The sequence below is a fragment of the Caretta caretta genome, chromosome 6 (assembly GCF_965140235.1).
Source record: "Caretta caretta isolate rCarCar2 chromosome 6, rCarCar1.hap1, whole genome shotgun sequence".
NCBI lineage: Eukaryota > Metazoa > Chordata > Testudines > Cheloniidae > Caretta > Caretta caretta.
The window spans coordinates 82805516-82829219 of record NC_134211.1 but is presented as its reverse complement, the minus strand read 5'-3'; the positions used below and the strand labels follow the sequence as shown (position 1 = coordinate 82829219).

The window sequence follows — 23704 nt, the reverse complement described above, 5'->3', positions numbered from 1 at the left end:
TTTTACAAAGACACAGAACCTGCCCTTTACACCACACATCTCAGCATAGAAGCACAAGAGAGCAGTACTAGTGAAATCACTATACTAGATCTCCCCCTCCTCCCCTTTATTTTTGGGCACACAAAGGAAGTTTTGACTGTAAAAGAATTGGTTATGAGGTTGTGTGCTAAAAAATGAACGTTCAATTTTATTGCAAACAGAATGTTGTAAAGTTTGCTCTCAATTTACAAAAAAAAAAAGACTGACCTCAGAAAAGGATGAACTGGCTCTAAGGGCACTTCTATCACAGAATGGCATTAAGAAACCACTTTGTCTAACCACAAAAGGACTTGCATTTGAGTCTCAGGCGGGACTCAGTCCTGCCCACTAGACTTTATTTTCAAAAGGATAAAAGTGCACTTTCTTCATAGGGAAAAGTAAGTCAAAGGAATCCAGGCACTCTGGAGGAGGAGACTGCACAAACAGCCATCGTCAGTTTCATTGGAGCTAGACTTAGAAGCAACAGTCCAATCATCAGCAGTACAGATTATAGAACTCCCTAAGGAGCCAGATGCCACTAAGGAAAAAAATTTGTCTGTAGTGCCCTCCAAACTTTGTGATGGCCAATAAGTCCACTGACCTCATAGGAACATAATGCTGATCAAGCATAACTTCAACAGAATTCTTCTATTCTTTTCATAACAATCCTACTTAATTCAGGATATGATAACTCATATTGCCAATTGGGAATTTAATGGAACCAAGCTAAAATAAATGCATGGAGTGATTAAAATATTTACTTTCCTACTTCACACTTGGCATTCATAGCACAGTGTATGTAACACTCAGGTACATGTTACTTTTTAAAAGGCAGCTTTTAGAAGTTGTTAGAAAGCATCATGCCTACAGGGTATGTTCAGCCAAGAAGAGTCGGATCCAAGAGTGTAAAGCTTCTAATATGGGTCTTGTGAACACTAGACTATTTCTCTTAATATTTCCCATTGTTGCTACTAGAGCTACAGGATTGCTGTATAGCTAGCAACAGGTAAAGGGCCAGTATTGTCCAAAGGTGTGTGAGCTGCTGTAGCAAAGGAGCATTGAGAAATCAGTTGGGGTATCATCCCCTGGACCACAGGAATGGATTCCTCCCCTGAATATGATCAGACTTTTACGCTGGTGCAGTGTGTTGTTCCCTGTCTAAGAATGGGGCATCAATCAACCAGACACGTAATAGGTTGCCATATCTCTGCAAGCAGACTTAAGGGTATCACATGAAGGTCTGGCGGAGTTATTTATGCTAGCAAATACAGACTGGACACTGGTGTATAGTGCAAACAGCCACTAATAATACGATGTTGAAAAGCTAAGTGCGCCTGCTGCAGCCCCAGACCATAGAGCAGTATTCAGCTGAAGCAAATACCAGGGCGTATGCAGACGTACAAAGGACTGAAGGGTCTGCTCCCCAGGATGGAGATTCCTGATAGTTTTCATATCAAGGTGGTGTGAGAAGAGATCTTCATTTTCAGGTGTTGCAGTGTTCCTGAAGCCAGTGTGTCAGGCTATGCTCAAGTTTTACTCCCAAGTATGTGACAACTGGTCGGAATGGCAATGGCCATCCTTGGACATGGATCATGATTGGTTGATTGGCAAGATGATTGTTTAGATGGAAAGTAGTTGTCACTGTCTTGGTTTCACTGAGAATTAGTCTCCACTGCTAGAAGCAGGTGGTCCAAGTATCCATGTTTTGGCTGAGATTCCCTTTCTATCCTATAGCAATTGTTTTCCAGTGTCAGCCCTGAAGATGTCATCAGAATACACATACTTCTCAGCCTGTGTTTCAGGGAGGTCATATAAGGAGGCAAATCTACTGCCATCACATAGCACCCACCATCTGTATGAAAAAGCTAAAGTAAAGTAGACAAAGTGCAAAAATCGGAGCTCAAGTCCTCATCATAAAAAGTGAAAGACAAAAACAAACACAGCCTGAATGAGATGTCCTCCAATGGGGTCCTCTTCAGGCAAGGGTCACAAACCCTAGTGCCGGGGTCATCTCTCAAAGTGCTGCTCCTCCATATTTAGAGAATCTCAGCAGCCAAGAAGGACATCCTCCTTCATTTGGCTATAGAGCACAAAACACACTTAATCTTGCTTTAGAAAACACCCTCTGCCATTGACAGTCCATGGTCAATTCCCGGCATTGCTGTTGTGTCTCACCTCCATCATAGGCAATACAGGATATAGCATAGTGGTAACTTCCATAGACGTACTTAAACCAAGATCATTCTTATTTAATTAACCATTAGAAAAACTTATGTAAAATGTTACCTGTATAAACACAGGTAAATACGATGAGTAGGATAGACAGCACCGCAGAACCTGACCCTGTATTAAGGACCGCACTGCTGCCAAATTACTCTTGCTTCCTAGCAGAAATAAGTTTGAGGAGAGGAGAATATATCTGTATACTGAGAATCTTGTTCAACTTGTCCCCTCAGGAATGCTTATTCTCCACACTCCCCACTCCTTCCTTCCCACTGAGCTCTTGAGAATAAAGGAGCAGGTGCCTAAGAGGCTTGAGACTTGCTTCCGCTCAGTGTGGAAGTCTATGTTAGTGCTGACATTTATCCAAACCCACATGAGGTCTCTACTTACACTTGTACTGGTGCACAACCACCTTGTAAAATAAAGGTCTAAATAGGGAGACTTGTGGCAGTGGGACAAGAGCATGGGTGGAATGAGAAAATAGTCTAGTCAGTCTCTGGGTCCCAAGAGACAGATTTTTGGATGCCACAATCACTCCACCCCCATTAAGCCTCTGCCAGATGCTAGAGGGCATAGGCATGGGAAGTAGAGGTGAGGGGGGTGCAGCAGCACGCCCAGGTTTTCCGGCCCCTGGCCCCGAGCCCCTGCCACCAGCCCTGCTGGAGCCCCGGGTCCTGCTTGGCCGGCAGCCCCGGGGGCTCTGCTGCCAGCCCCAGGGTCCTGGCCGCTGGCCCAAGGTCCCATCCAGCTGCTGGGGCTCCGCAGGTTCCTCTGCCGGCCCCAGGATCCCGCTCAGCTGCCGGCCGCACGCACAGGACCTAGCTGTGGCCCCAGCCGCCTCACCCCAGTCCGTGTTTGTCCCGCCCCACGCCCGGAGCCACGGCCCTGCTCCCGGCCCCAGCTCCAGGGGGCAGTGAGAGGTGCGGACAGGAATAAGAGCACCCCCACTCCCAAAACTGTTCCAGCACCACTGCTAGAGGGAACTGTGGGTGCTTAGCACCTTGGAAAATTAGTCCAATAGAGACTGGAGAAACAGTCCAGAGGTCAAATAGCTTCCTAGTTTAAAAAAAAAAGGGGACATTATTTTGGGGCACCATTTTTCTTATATTGTCTCATTCCAGATGAGGAGAAGATTACTATTTGTTCTTGATCTATCAGGTCCTGATCTTAAATTTGTTTTTCTACCTGTAATTGTGCGATCATTTAGTTAGGTTATGCTTGGCACCTATATAACAGCTTTTCTTCAAGGATTTCAAAGCATTTTTAAACATCTGACTTTTGTTTAAGTTTCACATTAGATCAAAATGCTGGATCACTTGCAGCAGGCTGGGAGTGCCATTCCTGTTGTTTCCACCACTGACCTGTTCATTAAGCATTTCTGGTTTGTGCTCTTTATTATTTATGGGGCATATTAGGAACATGGCCATGAAAAGAAGATACTGGATGGGTGGACCTGAGCAGACTCAGTAGCAGGAGATCACAAAAGGATTTACAGGACAAGGAAAATAAGTAATAGGAGGAACCAGGGGCAGGAAGTAAGAGCAGGAAGTGATAAGGGGAAAAGAAGCATGGCAAGGGGGAGGAATCAGGAAAAGGAGAAGGCAGATGTCTGGGGAAAAGCACAAGGTGGGTCTCAGTTCTTTTTTTAGCTTGATCAAAACTAGGATACAACTCAGAATGTAAAGAAAGGTAAGGTGGGAGTGGAGGACAGTGGTAAGAACCAGACACAGTGAATGATGCCTCATATGCCACTGTGAATGCCACAATTCAGGATCTCTCTGTTCAGATATTCAGGAAGAAGAAAAGAGGTCAGTTTTGCAGACTCAAGTGGCTGGATAATACAGATAAGGATCTAAACTTTGGATGCTTAATCCAAATGAAACCTGAACTCTAACCTATTTGAATTTCATCCTCTCGCCACATATTATCATTTTTGTTTCTCATATTTATCTGAAAATGTTTTTATTCAGAAACAGATTATAGCTAGGTATTCTCCTGGTGCCTCTGGTTATCTTGAAAATAATTTTTATACTGTTGTGTCATTTTCCTTCCATGCTATTTTTCCTACCAGTGTATCTGACAGGTCTAAGCAGCTGCCAAGGAATAATCAAGTGTGCCCAAAATGCTGTACTAGTATGGGATAAGTTTACATTCCTGTTGTGCAACAGCTTTCTGCTGCAAATGTGTCAGAGCATCAAATACCTAGAGCTAAGTCTTTTGTAGGTCTTATACTCTCATGTCCCTGTCTCAGGCAAAGACTAGCCAGACTCTACTGACCAGCTAAGAGAGAAGTAATGCAAATCTTTTTTAGGTCACTGTGACAAAGTTCCTCCTCTACCTTGGTGGGTCCTGTGCTTATTGGCGGATTTGCTCACCTCAGAGATTCATGGCAGCCCTCAGTTTGGCCACTTTCGTGGCTCAAATCTGCCATTCCCTCAGATAACCTCATCACTGGCCAGCATGGGGAAAAAAGAGAAGAACAACCCCCGCAGTCTCTGCTGAGCTACCATGTAGGTCGCGGAACAGCCCAGAGACCTCCCCTCTGGTGGAACCCACAGTCCAGGTCAACTCCTCCTGTGTTTGATCAGGAGTTGGGAGGTTTGGGGGGAACCTGGGCCCGCCCTCTAATCTGGGTTCCAGCCCAGAGCCCTGTGGATTGTAGCTGTCTAGAGTGCCTCCTGTAACAGCTGCGTGTCAGCGACAACTCCCTGGGCTACTTCCCCATGGCCTCCTCCCAACACCTTCTTTATCCTCACCACAGGACCTTCCTCCTGACTTCTGATAATGTTTGTTCTCCTCAGTCCTCCACTAGCACGTCCTCTCACTCACAGCTCCTTACGCGCCTCTCCCTAACTGAAGCGAGGTCCTTTTTAAACCCAGGTGCCCTGATTAGCCAGCCTGTCCTAATTGATTCTAGCAGCTTTTTTTAATTGGCTCCAGGTGTCCTAATTAGCCTGCCTGCCTTAATTGGTTCCAGCAAGTTCCTGCTTGTTCGGAAACTGCCCCTGTCACCTTACCCAGGGAAAAGGGATCTACTTAATCTGGGACTAATACATCTGCCTTCTATCACTCTTCTGTAGCGGGTGTAGGGATGGTCTGTCGTTCATCCTCCTGTCCTTGGATCAGGAGACGACGTTAGACAGGGTGGACCACGGCTATCTCCTGAGCACTCTGCAAGCGTTTGGCTTCAGACCCCAGTTTGTGGGTTTTCTCCGGGTGCTGTACGCCTCCGCAGAGTGTCTGGTCAGGCTCAACTAGACCCTGACCGAATCAGTCAGCTTCGGGTGAGGAGTATGGCAGGGGTGCCCCCTCTCGGGCCAGCTGTACGCTCTGGCGATCGCGCCCTTCCTCTGTCTCCTCCACAGGAGGTTGACACGGTTGGTGCTGCGGGAGCCGGAGCTGTGGCTAGTCCTGTCGGCATACGCCGACGACGTTCTCCTCATGGTCCAGGACCCGGGCGACTTGGTGTGGGTGGAGGCCTGCCATGCCATCTATTCGGCAGCCTCCTCCACCCAGGTCAACTGGGTCAAGAGCTCTGGCCTGGTGGTCGGGGACGGCTGGTAGGCGAGCTCCCTCCCACCCGCCCTTCAGGCCATACAGTGGAGCGCAGGTCCGCTGCTATATCTCGGCATTTACCTCTCTGCCACGCATCCCTCTCTGCTGGAGAACTGGCACAATTTAGAGGGCGGGGTGATAGAGCGGCTCTGGAAATGGACAGGACTACTCCGGTGCCTCTCCCTTCGAGGGAGAGCGCTGGTGCTTAATCAACTAGTCCTCTCCATGCTCTGGTACCGGCTCAACACCCTGGTCTGGGCCCCGGGTTTCCTGGTCAACCTCCGGACATCGATTCTGGAGTCCTTTTGGTCAGGAATGCACTGGGTCCCTGCAGGGGTTCTCCATCTACCCCTGGAGGAGGGAGGGCAGGGCCTGAAGTGTCTGCACACTCAGGTCCATGTCTTCCGCCTCCAGGCCCTGCAGAGGCTCCTTTATGGTGCAGGTAGTCCAGTGTGGAGCATACTGGCGCATGCCTTCCTGCGCCACTTCCAAGGGCTCCGATACGACCGGCAGCTCCTTTATCTCCATCCGAGAGGTCTTCCATGAGACCTCTCCAGGCTGCCGGTCTTCTACCAGGATCTCCTCCGGACCTGGAAACTGCTTTCAACAACCAGGTCCGTGGCGGCCATCAAAGGGGCAGATCTCCTCACGGATGCCCTGCTACACGACCCCCAGCTTCGCGTGCAGGTGGCGGAGGCCCCTTCGGTGTACCAGAGCTTGGTCCTGGCAGAAGTCACAAGAGTTGGGGACTGGGGAGAATGGCTGGATCCCCTGACGCTCGCTCTGCGCATGGGGCTCTCCAGACCTCATACTCCCCGGTGCGTACTTCAGGCAGTGAGGGCTGCTTTGCCGCCCGCTGCTCGGATTTACCTCAACCGGGTCCTAAGGGAGGGCGCGCCCCACCCACCCTCCACCCCAGGCCCACCGGACCTTTTAATTGGGCCCCTGCCCCGTGGACCCAACCGACCCCCTCACCCCTTCACTATGAGCCAGCTGCACGAGCTGCAGCCGGTCTGCTTCCAGACCTCACCAAGGAAACATCTATACACGCTTGTGCTCCACACCCTTCATGCCCTCACCCTCATGTCCCGCCCCGATACAAAATGGCAGGACCTCCTGCCACCTTTGGAGGATGAGGAGTCCCAGTGGGCCAGCCTATATTCCACCTTGGTCCTGAGGCCCGCCGGGGATATCAGTTGGCGGGTCCTTCACGGAGCCGTGAGCACGGGCGTGTACTTGGCACAGTTCACCCCTATCCCAGACACCTGCCCCTTTTGCGGCATGAGGGAAACCCTGGCACACACATATTTGGAGTGTGCCACGCTGCAGCCCCTATTCCAGCTCCTCACGAATATTTTATTACATTTTTGGTTGCTATTTTCCCCTCACCTTCTTATTTCTGCACTCCCTATCCGCAGCCCCACAAAGTCATGGGATCTCCTAGTCAACCTCCTCCTGGCCCTAGCTAAAATGGCCATCTATAAAACCAGAGTGAGGAGGTTGGCCAATGGAGTCTCCTGAGACTGTACGGCCTATTTCCAATCTTCTGTCCATTCACGTATCCGGGCAGAGTTCCTCTGCGCAGAGTTCCTCTGGGCGGTGTCCACTGACTCCCTTGACGCCTTTGAGGAGCAGTGGGCGCTGTACAGGGTTCTCTGTTCGGTGTCCCCGTCCAGTTCCCTTCGTTTGACCCTTTGACCACACTCCTGTCCCTGTTATTTCATTAGTTGTCTCCCGTATTTATTTGGTGTCCAGGTTCTGTGGATCCCCTCTTAGGCTGGGGGGCATCCGTTAGCAGTGGGCAGGCTTTGCCCGCCCACTTCCCGGATCCCAATAGGATCACTCTTCTGTAGCCATCTGGCCTGACCCTGTCACAGTCACACAATCTTGTCTGACTCAATTGTCAGGCCTGGGGCCCAGTCTTGCTAACATTTGCCACCATGTAAATAGGGTTACAGATGGGAAGCTAATGGGGCTACCCATGGTACTAAGTGTTTGCAGGATCACACCACTAGGTTGTGACACATACCCACATTCCTAAACTCTTTTGTCTTATATGGGCAATTTTACAGAATATTGAACCTTAGTAGAAAATATAGCAGCTCTTTCAGCACCAATAGTTCACACACATGAAAACTGCTTTTATTCAGAGATCTCTTACATGGATTCACTGGTCCCTAAACCCTGCACAAAATTCAAATCCACAGATTTGAACAATGCCCCTCTCTGACCATCAGCTATTTATAAAGTATGGATCCTGATCCAAAGTCTGTGGCTTGGGCCCATTTCTAATCAGTATTTTTCATTTTTAATAAAGCAACTGGATATTTTTTTCTTAAAATGCTGCCATTATAAACACTGCTGTTGAAGCTATTTATGCTAATACAAGGATACCTGGAGATATTAAATCTTTCCCTTATAATAATTATTTTAAATGTTGTGTTGGCAACTTTACTTTTTCAGACTCTTTCATGCGTAATTTATGTATTGGTTATTAGCCTAAGTGCACCCAAAGAGTAGCTAATCATCACTTGCCCATTTTCCATATTATATGTACTGAACCTATATATTTGGTTTTGTTCCATGCCCAGAAAACAAATAGTGTTTTGTTGCCATCATTCCTGGTCACACATAGCCTGAGTATCTGGGCTTTGTGCAGGCAGCATGGTGAGCAGATGGGGGTGGAACAGCCCCTTTGCTGCTACTATTCCTACCTATGGTCAGCTGCTGCCCCTACACACTCTCTCTGCAGGATTTTGGCACCAATGAATACATGTAAGTGTTGGTCCTATAGCCCCTCTTCCAGCCTGCCCCTAACAATCCTCCTATACATGAGCATACTAGGAATTGGAATGGAGCCCCCTCTGTGGTGTGTAGGGGATACATAGCTCCCCAACCCACACATGGCTGCTCCACTCACCCTTCTTTTCCTTTTATTCCACTTTTCCAGATGAGGGTTGTTGACATGGTGCCAGATTGGTGTGGCCACACTGAATGAATGGTGTGAGCATAACTCTACATGACTTTTAAACATGGTTGAATGGCTGCAGAGGATCCTGGGAGCAGGTTCCCTTTAAGTAGAAGCAAATTTGATAAAGAACTCGCAAAGTCTGCATGCTCAATTGACATTGAACCTATTGGTCAGCAAATATGGGCCTGTCATAAATAAAGGGAAGGGTAAACCCCTTTGAAATCCCTCCTGGCCAGGGGAAAGCTCCTCTCACCTGTAAAGGGTTAAGAAGCTAAAGGTAACCTCGCTGGCACCTGACCAAAATGACCAATGAGGAGACAAGATACTTTCAAAAGCTGGGAGGAGGGAGAGAAACAAAGGGTCTGTGTGTCTGTCTGTATGCTGGGTCTTGGCCGGGGATAGACCAGGAATGGAGTCTTAGAACTTTTAGTAAGTAATCTAGCTAGGTATGTGTTAGATTATGATTTCTTTAAATGGCTGAGAAAAGAACTGTGCTGAATAGAATAACTATTTCTGTCTGTGTATCTTTTTTGTAACTTAAGGTTTTGCCTAGAGGGGTTCTCTATGTTTTTGAATCTAATTACCCTGTAAGATATCTACCATCCTGATTTTACAGGGGGGGATTTCTTTATTTCTATTTACTTCTATTTTTATTAAAAGTCTTCTTGTAAGAAAACTGAATGCTTTTTCATTGTTCTCAGATCCAAGGGTTTGGGTCTGTGGTCACCTATGCAAATTGGTGAGGCTTTTTATCCAACATTTCCCAGGAAAGGGGGGGTGCAAGTGTTGGGAGGATTGTTCATTGTTCTTAAGATCCAAGGGTCTGGGTCTGTAGTCACCTAGGCAAATTGGTGAGGCTTTTTACCAAACCTTGTCCAGGAAGTGGGGTGCAAGGTTTTGGGAAGTATTTTGGGGGGAAGGACGCGTCCAAACAGCTCTTCCCCAGTAACCAGTATTAGTTTGGTGGTGGTAGCGGCCAGTCCAAGGACAACGGGTGGAATATTTTGTACCTTGGGGAAGTTTTGACCTAAGCTGGTAAAGATAAGCTTAGGAGGTTTTTCATGCAGGTCCCCACATCTGTACCCTAGAGTTCAGAGTGGGGGAGGAACCTTGACAGGGCCCATGCAAAAGTAAATATCACCTGCATAAAGTTCCAGCATGGACCACAGGTCGACCTGGTTATAGTGATCTTAGTGCAAGGACACCATGCAGAGAGCCAAAGTGAATGAATGACGAATGAGTAAACGTGGGGTGATCTTTGTTTGGTACCACCTCCAAGCCCCTTCTAAAACACTAATTTAATCTAAAACACACTGGGCATGCTTTTAAGACATGTGACTCCTTTGAGGAAAAAGAGTATAACAATCAAGCAAAGTAAATTGCTGTTGGTTGGGATTCCTTAATTGACGCTTGAAGAAGAAACACTGCTAGACAGAGTAGCCAAAACTCTGCTCCATGGGCTCGAGTAGGACTGTGAACCAGAGGGGTCTCAAAGCAACCAAGGCCTGGCCTCTAGGGAATCCGAGACAGACCAGACGGCTGAGAAGAATAGACCAGGAGCGAAGAAGCCGTCTATAAAATTGGTAACCACCTTCTCTGTTTGCCAAGCAGGAACTGCCTGAGACTAGCTCAGGGCCTGTTTGTGAAAGAGAGACTCATTAAGAGGAATGTATAGCTCTTAACGTATAGTTCTTAATGTCTAACGTAAGAGTTATGTGCTTAATATAACCCTCTACCGCTTGTGTAATTCCTTCTCAATAAACTGCTGTGTATTGCAGATAATTATTGTGGACCTTTTTCACTAATATGACAGTGATCTGCTCCATCGGGAGCCAGTAAAGATCCAGTTCAGGGGTAGTAGCACCCCCCTGTTGTCAACAAGGGTCATGGTGGCAGTGTGGAGAGTAGGGAGGACTGGATCTCCCCTTTCCTCCACAACAGGTTTCAGCTCCTCCTGTGGGATTCCCCAGCGTTCCCAGGCCAGCTGGAAGACATAATCCCTCCAGTATGTCCTGGGTTGACCTTAGGGCCTCCTCCCAGTGGGACATGCCCAGTAGAGTTCCAAAGAAAGGCTACTTTGGTGAATCCTTATCAGGTGCCTGAACCACCTCAGCTGGCTCCTCTCGATCCAGCAGCTCTACTCTGAGGTTCTCCTCAGTCTCTGAGAGACAGCCCAGCCACCCTGTGGAAAAACCTCATTTCCACCACTTGTACCCGTGATTTCGTCCTTTTGGTCATTACCAAAAGTTCATGACCGTAGGCGAGCATGGGGATGGAGACTGACCTGTAAACCAAAAGCTTTTCCTGAGAACTCAGCTCCTGCTTCACCACCACAGATCGGTACAATGCCTACATCATTGCCACCGCCATACCAATCTGCCGGTCAATTTCACACTCCCGCTTACCATTCCTCATGAACAAGACCCCTAGATCTTTGAACTCTTGCACTGAGGGCAGCTGCTCCCCCTTCACTGGAGACAGCAGGCTACTTTCTTCTGGGGAAGGACCATGACCTCTGATTTGGAGATGCTGATTTTCATCCCAGCTGCTTCACACTCAGCAGTGAAATGTTCGAGTGCACATCAGAGATCACAGTCTGAAGAAGCAAGATCATCATGATCTCTGAAAGGAGCAGAGATGCCACCTCCAAGTCCCCGTTGGGGTTGCCGGAGTCCAATGCCCGTATTGAATGAACTCGACTTAATACCAAGAATATGAACAGAACTCTAATCTGAGAATAGAGGGACTGGCTAGCACACAAAAGCGGCATTGGCACCGCATACTCCCGCAACACTTCCCACAAGACATCTCAGGGAACACGGTCATATGCCTTCTCCAGGTCTACAAAACAAAGGTAGATCAGATTAGCAAACTCCCACAATTCCTCAAATATCTGTGAGAGAGCAAAGAGCTGGTCCATCGCTCCACGGCCGGGATGGAATCTGCATTGTTCCTCCTGCATCCGAGGTTCAGCTAACGGGCATAGCCTCCTCTTCAACACTCTGGCATAGGCTTTGTCAGGGAGGCTGAGGAATGTGATCCCCCTGTAGTTGGAACAGACCCTCCGGTCTCCTTTCTTAAAGATTGTGACCACCATCCTGGTTTGCTAGTCCAGAGATACCTCACCCGCCTTTCATGCAATACTGAAGAGGCGCGCTAACCACAACACCGTCCAGTGCTTTCAACATCTCCGGGTGAATCTCGTCCACCCCGCTATCTTACCACTATGAAGGCACTTTACTGCTGTAGTGACCGCAGCATCAGAAATAGATCTGATCTCACTGCCTCCTGAAAGTAGGGCATGTCAAAGTGTTCCTTCCACCTGTCAATCTTCTCAGCTGAGTCAGCGTTTCACCACCGTTGCTGAGAACGGTCTGGGCAACGTCCCGCTGACCCCTCCTAATGAATGTGTTGCCAGAACACCTTTGAGGCCATCCAGTAGTCATTCTCTGTGGTCTTTCCAAACTCCTCCCAAGCCTGGGCTTTCACTTCAATGACCGCCACAGCCTTAGCCCTCTTGGCCAGCCGGTACATCTCAGCCATGTCAGGAGTCCAGTTTTCAAGCATTTTTTGGAAGGCCTCCTTCTTCGCCTTGACGGATTCCCTCACCACTGGTGTCCACCAGCAAATCCTAGGGTTGCCACCATGACAGTCATCAACCACCTTCAGACCACAGCTTTTTGTGGCTACCTCAATGATTAAAGCCCTGAACACGGTCCACTCAGGTCCACGGTCCACTCAATGTCCAAGACCTCACCTTGAATGCAGAAGAATTTCTTCTGAAGGTGGGAACTGAAGTTTTCCTCACAGGGTTCTCCTCCAGACACTCCCAGACAACCCGCACTGATGATTTGGGCCTCCTATATCTATCCGGCTGGCACCCGAGGCATCATATCTGACTCACCAAGTGAGTGGTTGACAGCTCTGCCTCTCTCTTCACTTGGGTGTCCAGAACATACTCCACTCACCCCTCCCCAGTAAATTGTACAAAGGGCTTTGTACCTTCTCTCCATGCTTGGCCACCTTCTAAGAGCTGAAGCTGACAAATGGCCCATGATGTTTGGAGAGTGATCTACAGACAAAATACACACCCTCACCTAGTTGGTGTAAGAGCAGCTCTTAGGAATTTATTTTAACAAATGTCATTTATACTTTAAGTAGCTTTGTCTATAACTTTAAAGTGAAACTTTAAACTTTAAAGCAAGAAAGCATGGGATATTTTTTCTGGCAGCCACAAGTAGGCTTAAGCCCTGATTTTGTAAAGAATATTACTGTAGGTTCTTAAATATTACCAACAAATAAATAAACTTATATTTGTAGCCAGATCCTATCACTACAGTTAAACTGTTTGCAGTGGATTGAGTTTACTTTTACAATGGATTGCACAAAATCTATAGATGTGCAAGTTCTATTTTGTAAACTTAAGAACAGTAGCACATTTATGCTATTGTTTCTTAATTCAGAACATAAATTTCAACCTTAATTTTGTTGCAATAAAATAAATTGCACCAAACATGTGTTACCATTAGAGGCTTCATTAAAGAAAAATATATTCTTTTCATTAGAGAGTACAGGATTCTGGTTTACAATTTATTTTTTACTATTACATTTTTAACAGTTCTGTATATTTTCATGTGTTTTGTTCATTTAAACAGGAAAGTATACTAAAAATCTGTCAAGCAGCTGCAGTAGTGAGATCTGGCCTCATGAGGGTGCTACATTACCATTTCTAAAAGGATTCTGAAATGCAGCAGAAAGGGCTAGGTGGGAAAAAAACTTTTGCACTGAATTAGAATGGCAGTTTGCTTCTGTGTAATTAGTGAATATATTGACCTTCTACTACATCCTTGACATGCATTATATGACGACCATGAGTCATAAAAGAAATTAGAACCCTTAATTCAGCATTTCCTACTGAAATGGGGCTAATTGGTTAGTAAAGGTTAAGTGTGTCATCTCATAAAAGGAATTTAAATGATCTGACCCATGAACTTGTTTTTCAGGTAAGTTTTCTGTGTTTAAAACTAGAAACTGGCAGACGGGTGATAGGTAACTCTCTTTAAACAGTTACAGAAACCAGTGTTCAAGCACCACCATCTCTTATATTCATTCTTTACTACCCTACTGTCCCCAGTCTGAGTGGGTTGTTTGAACCTGAAACATGATGCAAGACTCAGGAAGTGTGAATGCAAATTAATCAAAATCAGATCTAATGTTAACATTAACACCTTTGCAGCAGACAGGCAAGATTCTCATGTTAGTACATATTGGAGCCCAACAGATAGGATTGGCTTAAGACAGCACCTTGTGTTCCAAAATCTTAAATAAAAAAGAAAGCTGCTAAAAATTAAGTTTCTAGCCCTTTAGTTGGAAAGTTAAATTTCCAGTATCTGCCGGAGTCAACAGAGAGCCTGAAACGATACTGCTGGGAACAGTCCCAATTCACCATTACTGGCATGGTGTTTAATGCTGACAATTTAAAGCTCAACCCTGTTAAATGTTTCACTGTTGATCAAGTCTGCTGAAAAATAAGGGATGAAGATCAGCTAAAGTCACTGCGTACAAGACAGAAGAGGGTTGAAAATATTTTGAAGATTTATTCATCTCAGGTAAGTGGAGGTTGGTCTTGGGGAGGGGAGTGTTTGGAGAATACTACTGCTTCCACCCTCACCACCCCAATTCATCTTCTGCCTGGCAGGAGCTGCATATTAATTAGTGCTGATTCAAGGGAGCAATTGAGGCTTATTAGACTATCGCTGGCAGAAGGAGAAAGGGTCTGTGAGAGACCAGTCCTGAGAGAAGGAATCACAGGAGCTGAATAGTGAGAAGGCTTAGGCTGCAGTTCATGTATTTTTATTTTGGAATTAGCTAGCTTTTTGTTAATGAAACTAGAGATCAGAAGAGGTGACATTTTGACAACAGCAAGTGAATACCTTGTGTTTGGACTTGGACGGAGAGTCTACCAATTTACACTTGGCAAAACACAACTGAAGTTTCCCAGACCTCTATTTTGCATCTGTATAAATCTTTGTCTAGACTAGGATTTAAAGGTGTGTTGTTAGATGATGATAAACAAATTCTAACTCACACATTCCACAAGACTAGTGTAACCAAAGTAGTGTATAAACTGGTTGCGTTAAAGCCTACGCTCCTCTGTAGGCTTCAACTTGACCAGTTTAGAGCACATTACTGAAGTATATCCCTTCTTGTCTACATTAGGCTTTTAGATTATGTTGGAACATACTGGCCAACAGCTTCTAACCACACATCTTTAATCCTTTCCTCACAAATTAATCCCTTCTAGACCCTTGAACATTTGTATTGGTCTTCTCAGACTCCTCTGCAACTTGTAGACGTATTTAGGCAGTATTATGTTACAAAGGTTGAACAGACTGGTGTTTAATTTAGTCCCAAGTTAATAGCAATATATTTTTAATACATATTTTTAAAAGAGTCTGATTATTGTCACTGCACTGTATCTTTCTGTAATGTCTCATGATTCCTAACAGCTAGCTGCATAAATCATAACCATTCAGTAGCCTGAATATCAGAGGTAGGTGTATCTTCTTACTCTTTCACGTTTGACAAATGGGAAAGTGACTCACTAGCTTTGCTAATTCTTGTCTTCACTTCCTTAGTGAACTGGCCATTAGCAGATATTGTACTTCCACAATAGACAAAGATATGAAATCTTTCATACTTTTCTTTATCAATCATTCATCTGCCAGCGTAGATAGCACTCTCTCATAACTCCATGATTTTGGTCTTCTGCGTACTGATACCAAGTCCCACTTTGGCCATTTCTGCTTTCATGCTCATAGGTAGTCTTTTCATACCATCCAAGCTGGTATGACTGTATTGTCCGCAAAATCTAAGTGTCACAATTTATCTCTTATCCAAAACAATACAAGTGACCTTAGCAGCAGCCGTCACCCTTCTTGTCACGAAAATCTACGATAATACAGAAGAGAAAAGGGGATAATATGCAATATTGCCGTACACCAGTAAGAATCTTAAAACATTCAGTGTCTGTGCTCTCTGTCCCAACATGGCATATAAAGTTATCATACAAAACTTAGACCAAATTAACAATCTTCGCTACAATTCCGTAGTGTCTCAAGATATTCTAGAAGGCTCCTCTGTGGACACTAGCAAACACTTCTGTAAAATTAAGGCAGTTAAAACCCACCTATTTTAAGCCTTTCTCAGCAAGTCTTTTCACGGTGAAATTCTGGTATGAACATGATGCACTGGCTTGAAATCCAGCCTGTTCTTCCCTGAGTACTTCATCAACTTTTTATCCTATTAAAAATGACAATACAAAACACTTTTCCAGGTACAGATAGGAGTGTCACCCTTCTTCAGTTATCACAAATAAAGTGGTCTGCCTCTCTTTTTAGGGATTTTACAGATGACAGCTCTTCTCTAATCTATACGACAGTTCTCCTTTCCCCAAACCATTCTGACCAATGTGCACATGTAGTTCACCATCACTTCCTCCCAGCTTTTAACATTTGAGCATCTATCTCATAGTCTGGTGCTTCACCTCTTTTCACTTGGTTTATAGCCTTAATTACTTCCTCAGAGGCTATTACTTCTAGTGATATAGGTATGTCGGCTATTTCTTCACACCTCTCAATTTTGCATGAGTGTTCTGACTCATTAAGCACAGCCTGGAAGTGTTCCATCCAATGGGCTCTCAGTCCTTCCTCTGTGATTAAAATCATACCATCTGCAGCCTTCACAATACCACAAAGTTCAAGAATTATGATGTCAGCTGTTTAGATACTAGAAAAAGCTTTTTAGAATCCCCTTTCTTATACACCTCATCAGGTTCTCTTGCTTTATTTTCCATTCATTCGCTTATCTCTTCTGACTGATCTTTTAACTTCTTTGTCTTTTTCCAAATATTCTTGTTGCAAAATAGCTCTTTTACTGCTGTCTTGTTCATGTTGAATTCTCTTCTTCAATTCTTTCCTCTCTTCAACAAGCCTCATGTATTTGGTTGGAGTCATTCTTCTTTCTTAGTTTTTCTCACTCCCACTGTAATCCACAGATACTTCTTTGAAAAACTGCCATTGCCAGTGTCTTTAACTTTTCACATCTATTGCTAAGTTGCAGCTTGAAATGTGCCTTCCCTGCTCTATCTACTAACCTTTCTAGTATTACACATACTCTCCTTGTGTGGTGTTACTTTCTTTAGTTTTATTTTGATTGTCCCAATAATAAAAAATGAGATAGGACAATGCAATTGCCCTTCCAGCACTGTTGTACACCTGAAAAACACTGCAGATGGTGAAGGTACACAATAGAAAGATGAATGCATTCCAACAGTGTTCTTCCAGAAGAATCTTGGAAATTCATTGGAGAGATTATGCAACCAATGTGGAAGTGTTTTGCTGCATGGATCAGTAGACTGCAGACTTAATAATCAGACAGATGGCCATGGTGGCTTGGCCATGCCATCAGACTACCGGGAGGCAGAAGCACAAGGTATGTCTCAAATTGGATCCTACGTGGAGGGAAGAAAAGGCGTGGAAGACAAAGAATGACCTATTGCAGGACAATAGAAAAAGATACTGCCATCATGGAGCCAACTTAAGATGGAGTAAAACAGGGCTGGCTCTAGGTTTTTTGCCGCCCCAAGCGCAAAAAAAAAAAAAAAAGGGCCAGAACGCCGCCCCTTGAAAAGTGCTGCCCCAAGCAGGTGCTTGGTTTGCTGGTGCCTAGAGCCGGCCCTGGAGTCAAACATCTTGCTCTGAACAGACTGCAAATGGACAGTAGACAGGTCACACTGTGTATGTTTACACTAGACCTGGAGGTGTAATCTCCAGCTTGGGAATAGATACCTGTGCTAGCTTTGATTGAGTTAGCATGTTGGAAATAGAAATGTAGCCACAGCAGTGCAAGCAACAGGACAGGCTAGTTGCCCAAGTACATACCTAAAGTTTTAGATGGGATTGTATTTGGGCAGCTAGCCTATCCCAGTGCTCACACAATGGTTCCCCCAGTGTTCAGAATTAGAGATGGCTTTCAAAGCAGGATAATATCAATATCAAAATGACTACATCACACATTTGTGTCCTGTTACAAGAAGTGAAGATACTTTTTCAATACGCGGTAGAAACTACTCAGACCACAGACGTGTTATGTCTGCCTGTTCCTGCCTCCTTCCCATAGTCTTTTCATTTCCAAGGTTTCTTTATTCTTTCTCTTTTTTGCCCTCAGCCATTATGGGGGTGCACACCCCTGTCTTGCCTTCTCTTCATTTCCTTCTCATTCTCCCTCAGCTCAATTAGTCCATCCATTTTTGTTCCTTATCTGTCATCTACTACCAAGACCCATCAATCTTATATCACCAACCAGTTTGTCACTTGTTTCAGTCCTTCCATCTCTTGCCTTGATGTCCACAAGCCTCTCTGAACAATTCTTTGCATCATCCTGGACCCTCTATTAAGTGATCTTCCCCAGACTAATCTAGTATCAGTCCCCGCTCAAATCCTCAATGTATTCTGTGCTTCCCTCAGCCCATCCCTGCCCATCAGCAACCCCAATTCATCCTCTGGCCCCAGTCCTACCTATACGTATCCTTTCCCTAATTAATCAACAGTCTGCTCCCCGCTCATAACTTCCAATCAACTAATTCTCTTCACTCTTCCCCTCACAAACTCCCATTCAAATCCCTACCCCCACCTTTCGTTTTCCCCTCAGCCTCTCCAGTTACTTCTCTGGCCTCCAAAACACATTCTGCTCCACCAAGCCCATCAATCCATACTCTGCAACCCCACAGCTCAATCATCCTCTGTGATGACCCACTCAATAAGTGATCCTCCCATGCAGCATCATCCCCCCAACCTTACCCCAACAGACTAATCACCTCTAGTAAGGTTTACACTGTGTTCCCCTCTCCCTAGTACCCACTCTTCCACAAAACTGATAATGTGGTTCTTCCCCCACACCCTCTTCTCAGCCAAATTGATGTCATGTCCCCCTCCCAATTATTTGGATGGGGTCTTTACTCTCTGCCCCACTGGAAGGTCTCAGGCTCAATCTAGGATCTGTGGTTGTGTGAGGTTGGGAGGGGAACTATCCTGTGAGAAGTGTTCCCCTGCCTAACCCTGGCAGAATCAATGGAGCATGTATCCTGCTCTCCATGCAGAGTCTCAGGAGTGTTCATTACTCAGCATGGGAGCAGTCAGAGCAGCATTCTTCTCTCCTTAACATATGGTGAAGCATCAGGCAATCAATGGAGATCTGCTGAGCAGATGCAGCAGGTTAACCACAGGACAGCTGCAGCTCAAGGGAAGTTCACAAGATCTTGTATCTACTGCAGAGATGGGGTCTACATATACAAGCTTCTTACCTCCAGGGAAACCAGGACAGTAGGCAGACTGGCTGAGCAGTAAGGAACCTTACTTGGGAAACTGAACCAGTATGTTTTCAGTTGCATAATCCAGAAATGGTACCTGAAACAAGTGAACCTCTTTGCAAGCAAATCTCTCCAACAGGAAAGATTTAGCATTTTGTTCCAGACACTGTCTCACACACACACCCCTACGCCTGAAAAACAGACATATTGGCATGCATGTGCAAGCCTTGCAACAGTGCTCCCCCCCCCCCCCAAAAAAAAAAATTCTGAGACAATTAGTGACCATTTCACAGTATTCTCATTGAGTATGCATGACAGTATCAGGATTCTCAGAATTCTGATTATTGCTGAGTGGAGGTTGTTGGGGAAAAAAAACCTAATAAAAAGATTTGTACCACCAAAATACAAGGAATATAGAGCACTTTGTACAATAAATTTTCATATTTGGTTTCAAAAAGTTATTTCTGAATGTACTTGGAACTGATGCAGAAATTCCAATGAACCACAGAATTCAGGGGTCCCATGCCGCAGACGTCAAAGGGCCCAACCACAGAATTTTCATTCAGCATGCCACAGAGGACATGCTAACAGCAAACCTTGGTACAACAACTGACCTTATCTTGGATGCTAGAGGTATGGATGAGGCAAATAAATAATGTACATGTAGCAAATGATGATGTGAGGAGAGTTTTCTCTATGTACTTCAAATTTTTAACAATATTCAATATTAATAAACTAAAAAATATTGTGTGCTCAATTAGCTAGTAATTTGGCCAGTTCGAATCAAGCAGATGTTGTGTGGGGGTGGAAAGAAATATTTACACCATGTCAGTATCTGGGCAAAATTTATCTGAATAATTTGGAAGTATGTAGAAACATGTTTTCCAGATTTCTGGGAGGGCTGAACAGCCTTGGCATAACTGGGACAGAGAAGGAGGCGTCAAATAAATTATTTAACATCGGTTCAACAAATTTCTTACTGTGAGATCAGTGCTAGGTTCATACCAGTTCAAACTATCTCCCATTGTAATGATATATCCTTGAATTTCTTTTCATCACACTAGCTAAAATATTGCTTCTATTCATTTCTCGGCTGCGGTTCCTTCAAAAAGAAGGACTGACTTCATTGCAATTTTATTTTACAACAGCCACAAATGAAAAGTATTAGGCTGCAAAACTACATCACTAGAACTGGTTCCATCAGTCTCTGGCTGTCCTTAATGAAGTTTTACATTCAGATTTCATTCTCCAAAACAAAAATGCCACTCACAGAGGAATTACTGAATTATTGTTGAAATGAGAGAGAGAGAGGGAGAGAGAGACCGACCACAGAAAGGTGACATAATGACTGAGGAGGTGGGAGCCTAGAGTGGAGGCTCTTGCTGAACCACAGCAGGGGAATGCAGCTGCCCTGAACTCTGAGACCACCAGCAGCCTGGAAGGAAATCCTATCTCCTTCAGATCTGAGTGTTCGAGAGGGACGATAGCATTGGCTTGGGTACAGTAAGGTGGTGATACATGGGAAAACTTGTTTGGAGCAGCGGAAATAATAATGTTATCTCTGTGCTAAGCAGAGCAGGGACAACATCGGTGGGAAGAAAATCACTTCAGGGAAGATAATACACTACAGGATAAAACAGAACATGTTACTACAAAGGATATAGCAAAAATCAGGAAACCTCCTCCCTCCTCTCCCCTCCTCCCCCATCTTTGAACCAGAGACACTGAATTAAAAATTGGCAGTGTACATGAAGTGCCACTTCATTCAAACATCACTGAGATGAGTGTGTATTCAATTAATTACCATCCAACTTGCTTTCCTAATGTCTAGTTTATTTTGCATTACATCCAAAAGTGGCATGTAAATGTACCTGAATCTTAGAAGTGTTAAAAGCTCTATTGACAAAATGATTCTATGCCAAGCTTGAAAGCACCAACTGAGGTAATTAGTGTTTTCTAGTATTGGTGACCAGATGGACATGACCTACAATATGAATCATTACTAGAGCTGTGCAAATAATGGATTTTTTCAGTTCGGAGCCGAACTGGGGTGGGGGGAATCTTGAACAATTCTAACTGAAATTTTTAAAAGAATAGGCAAATCAAAAAAAAGTTTTAAAAAATATTTTGTATCAACTGAAACATTTCCAGTTGACTCAACAATTTGGGAGGGTATTCAACTGATTTTCAGTCAAACTAAATGTTTCAGTTTATTCTATATGCACTCCCTTCCCTTCCCAAGTTTTTCATTTTGATTAGGCAGTTTCAGGCTCTTTTCACTGTATGAGCATGCTTATGCATGTTTTAATTGGCCTGATTTGAAATTGAGACACTGTTCTGAATCAAAGAGTTGAAATGAATAAATTCAACGCTTTTGAAATTTTTTTCCCCGCAATCAAAGCTATTATTCAAATTTGACCCAAATTCAGCTAACAGTTTCAAGGCTTTAAAAATATATATATTTTTGTCAAAAAACAATTAGTCAAAAAAATTTGTCCCAGATCTATTCATTACAGTGGTCACTGTTGGTTTTTTAATGAATAAAAGTTCTAAGTATATCAAAGGAGATGTTATAAAATAGTAAGAGATTTGTCATAAAAAAAAATAAAACAAAGCCCCTTCATTTATATACGGTCATACCACTTGTGAAGAACCGACACATGAGAACACAGTTAATGTTAGCATCTGCCTTACCTCAATTTTTTCCCATATAGTTTCATAATTGTCTTGGTGTTGTATATCTTGCATCAATTGTTGAATTAAAGCTGATCTATTTGAGGCAGAGCTCTCATTTTTCTCAGAGGACTCAATCACTACAGGCTTTCCTGACTTGTCTTCTATGTATTTTTTAATGCAAGATGCAGGCACACAAAGCTCTTCATCTGAAAGAATGTCACTCAGAGGCCCAGATTCAATGCTGTCACCCAAAGAAGATACTATGTCACTTGAAGAGCTTGGTGAAACCCTACCCATTTTTTTGTGCTTCCTTTTAATTTGATATGTTGGATACATCTCAGAATCTGAGTTCATTTCTGACAGCTCCCAGTCATCAATGTTTTGAATGGTTTCTCCTCTGGGTTTCTGTGGCAGTAGTTTTGTTAAATTTTCTAACTTCAAAGCCAATACTTCAGTCTGTTTGAGGTGTGATGGAAGTGCTAAATATTCATCGGAACCATACCAGGCCTCAACAACTTTATCATTTGTATTATCATAATTTGGTGATGATAGGTAACTCTTCTTGCTCCTATTTCTTGGGAGAACAGGTGACGAGGAGATAACAGGTCCTGAGTCAGTTGATGATGCACTTTCTTGGCTATGAGTTGGTGAACTAGATTGTTCATTTTTACTTTGGGACTGGCCATTCGGTTCTCTCTGATTACAGGTATCTGATGATGTGGAAACAGAATTTGTTTTTGTACCTCCCACAGATTGAGAGTTACAGGAAGGAATTCCATTTTGTAGAGCTGAACTCCCTTTTTTATTCACCTGCTTTGCTGAAGCTGTGTTAGATATACCCACAGGTGTCCTGCATGATGTCACCTTCTCAGGAGTATCATGTGATTTTTTGTGCCTTGGCTTTTCTTTCCAAATGTAACAATTAGATTTACCTAGACTTATGGAACTTTCCTTAAAGTGATTGTTTATTGTGTACTCAAGGCTTCTATCACCTATTTTATGTAAGCAATCATATGACTGACTGACAGCAGATAGACTGTTAGTGTAAGATGACTGTAAAGCCAAGCAAAGCTTGGACCTGTCTGGTGGATCTAATAATGAGGGTGTACTTCTACTCATTTCAGTCTTTAAACTAAGAGAGACAGGTTTTTTTGCATCACTAACTTCCATATCATCTTTAAACACTTCTTCTTTTAAAAACAGACCTCTTTTTGGCAATGTAGGCTGTGTGGGTGAATCCTCATTGTAGTTAAAGCAGTCTCTTATTGACCTCTTGGGAGTTGAGTTTTCACAGTGTGGATGCTGTTTGCTTTTTGCACCAAGATTGTGCAATGGACTGTATTCGTGTTTCTCGAAACTGGAAACTGGTTTTCTGTCAGCTGATAAGATGCCATCTTCAGTGCAAGATCCTGTACAGAGAGATGACTTCCCAGAAGGAGAAAACAGTGAAAGCTCAGGTGATGTTTTGCTGTCTTTGCTTTCTCCCTTTTGTTCTGTTGAAAGAGGTAAATGGGTTTCTTTCACATTAATGGCTTCATTGCACTTGGAAACAATGGAATCAGTTGCTACTGCAAGTAATCCTACACTTTTGATAAGCTCTGGAAAGTCTTTTTCCATCTCACTGTAGTTCCAAGACTCAAGTGGTTTTGCATTAGTTTGACTGGAGGTCATGTCACCCAGGGCACCAAGCAAATCCTCACTAGGGCTGTAGTCAGACAGTTCAAATGCAGTAATACCACAATCCAGGGACAAGTAATTTTGAGAGCACTTGATAGTTAACTGTCCTGAGTCATCCACTTCAGTTAAAGAGTCAAGACGATCCTGAAACAAAATAAAAAATAAAGACCATTTAAAAAGGGATTTCAGTTTTACTACTATTAATAACTATTCAC

At 44.2% G+C, this 23704-nt stretch overlaps 1 protein-coding gene across 2 annotated transcripts in view; it reads right to left on the bottom strand.

The window, feature by feature from the left end:
- AKAP6 (A-kinase anchoring protein 6) overlaps nt 1–23704 on the bottom strand; it is a 401935-nt gene that overhangs the window by 234377 nt on the left and 143854 nt on the right. For both annotated transcript variants that reach the window (XM_048854030.2, XM_048854032.2), the window contains exon 4: nt 21831–23633. In XM_048854030.2, coding sequence (XP_048709987.2) covers nt 21831–23633 — 1803 coding nt within the window. The remainder of the gene's footprint in view (nt 1–21830; nt 23634–23704) is intronic.